The 1,465-nt window shown below is 63.0% G+C and overlaps 1 protein-coding gene across 1 annotated transcript in view; it reads right to left on the minus strand.

Moving 5' to 3' along the window:
• RSPH3 (radial spoke head 3) overlaps positions 1 to 1,279 on the minus strand; it is a 23,910-nt gene extending 22,631 nt beyond the window's left edge. Inside the window, exon 1 of the mRNA XM_077755135.1 lies at positions 594 to 1,279. Within this exon, the coding sequence (XP_077611261.1) occupies positions 594 to 1,117 (524 nt within the window). The 5' untranslated portion in view covers positions 1,118 to 1,279. The remainder of the gene's footprint in view (positions 1 to 593) is intronic.
• Positions 1,280 to 1,465: the final 186 nt, after the last annotated feature.

Raw genomic sequence — 1,465 nt, forward strand, 5'->3', positions numbered from 1 at the left:
AGGGGGGATCCTGCGCAGTCCTGCTGGTTCCAAATTCTGAAACTTATAGAAAGAACTATAAGCTTTAGAAAGGGCCGTCAACGTTATTGTGGATAATAATACGCATAGATATGTGAATATCTGCAAGTCAGCTCATTAATGTCAAAATACAATTTGGGGTCCAGCACGGAAGGATGACCTGATTCCCGACCAAAGACTGGCGTGGAAAGAGCTTTACTTGGCTCTGATTCTCAGTTTCTTCGTGTGCGTAATGGGAGTTGCAAAACCAACTTCACAGGACGGTGGGCTCAGGACGAACACGTACATGAATGCCCCTGGTAGAGTCGGCCAACAACAGTTGGCTTTCATGTACCCGTGATTGATCACGCCAGCAGCTCACTATCACTAAACGTTAACTAAGGGAGGCCACCCGTGGCCCTTCTTGCTTCATTCCCCCACGCCACCGGAGAGGTCTTTAGGGAAAAGACTTTATTTTGGAGGACGTGGAGTGGGGAGAGCAGCGTGGGCAGAGTCGCCAGGCCGGAGGGGCCGGAACCCCGCGGTCCCGGGACGGGGGCAGGTGGAGGCCGCACGGGGGCTGGTCGCTCACTCACAGCTGCATCAGGCTGTCCCGATAACGGCGGCGCTGGCAGGGCAGGGCCCGGGGCCGGCTGGTGTAAGTGTAGGTGCCCATGGCCAGGGAGGTGCGGTCGGTCAGCGTGGAGGCCACGTCCCGGGCCAGGGCGCTTCGCCTCGGGTGGACACTGGCTTTCACGCAGGTGGGCGCTAAGCGGTCTCGGGAGCCTGAGAGGTGTGCGTAGTGCCAAGGACAGGGACTCCCCGACGCGAAGAGAGGCGGCAAGAAGGAAGGCGGGCGGGAAGGGAAGTTGCCGGGACAGGAGGTGGGAGCTACACTCGGCTCGCTCCCGGGAACGCGGAGCCAGCCGACGGCGCCCACAGCCGTTGCCCGGCAACCCGGAGTTCCGCCCGGGGGCGGGACCACCTGGCAGTTCCGGCCGGCAGGTTTCGCGGGAAGGCTGGCCCTCCGGGGAACTTCCGGCCCTTGCCTCCGCCCTCCCGCGCCTCCCCGGAAAGGGCGTCTGCGGGTTAGGGGCGATCTGCCGGCCGAGTCGGGCATCTTGGCGGGCGCCGCGGCGGTCCTCGTCCCCGCTTTGGAGTCTGCCTTTTCGGCGCCATTCTCCCGGGCCCACGTGCTCCCGTTCCCTCAGGGGCGCCCTCGGCTGTTTCTGCTCCCGCCGCGCCGCTGACCTGGCGCTGCTCACCTGTGATCGCACACCCGTGGCACCCGGGCTCCCAGCTCTGTTACGTGCCAGGGCCGGGCGAGGGCTTCTTGGTGTCTCCCTTCACCGCCACCTCTGAGCTCCCCNGACGCACGGAGCTGCGGGGGCCGCCCCTCAGACTTCTAGTTTTGGCAGAGGGGTGGGTGCTGTGTAGAGTCTTTCTTTTAGGCCTCCTATATCATGAT

Source organism: Crocuta crocuta, unplaced genomic scaffold (genome assembly GCF_008692635.1).
Source record: "Crocuta crocuta isolate KB4526 unplaced genomic scaffold, BGI_CrCroc_1.0 scaffold11, whole genome shotgun sequence".
Classification (NCBI taxonomy): Eukaryota; Metazoa; Chordata; class Mammalia; order Carnivora; family Hyaenidae; genus Crocuta; species Crocuta crocuta.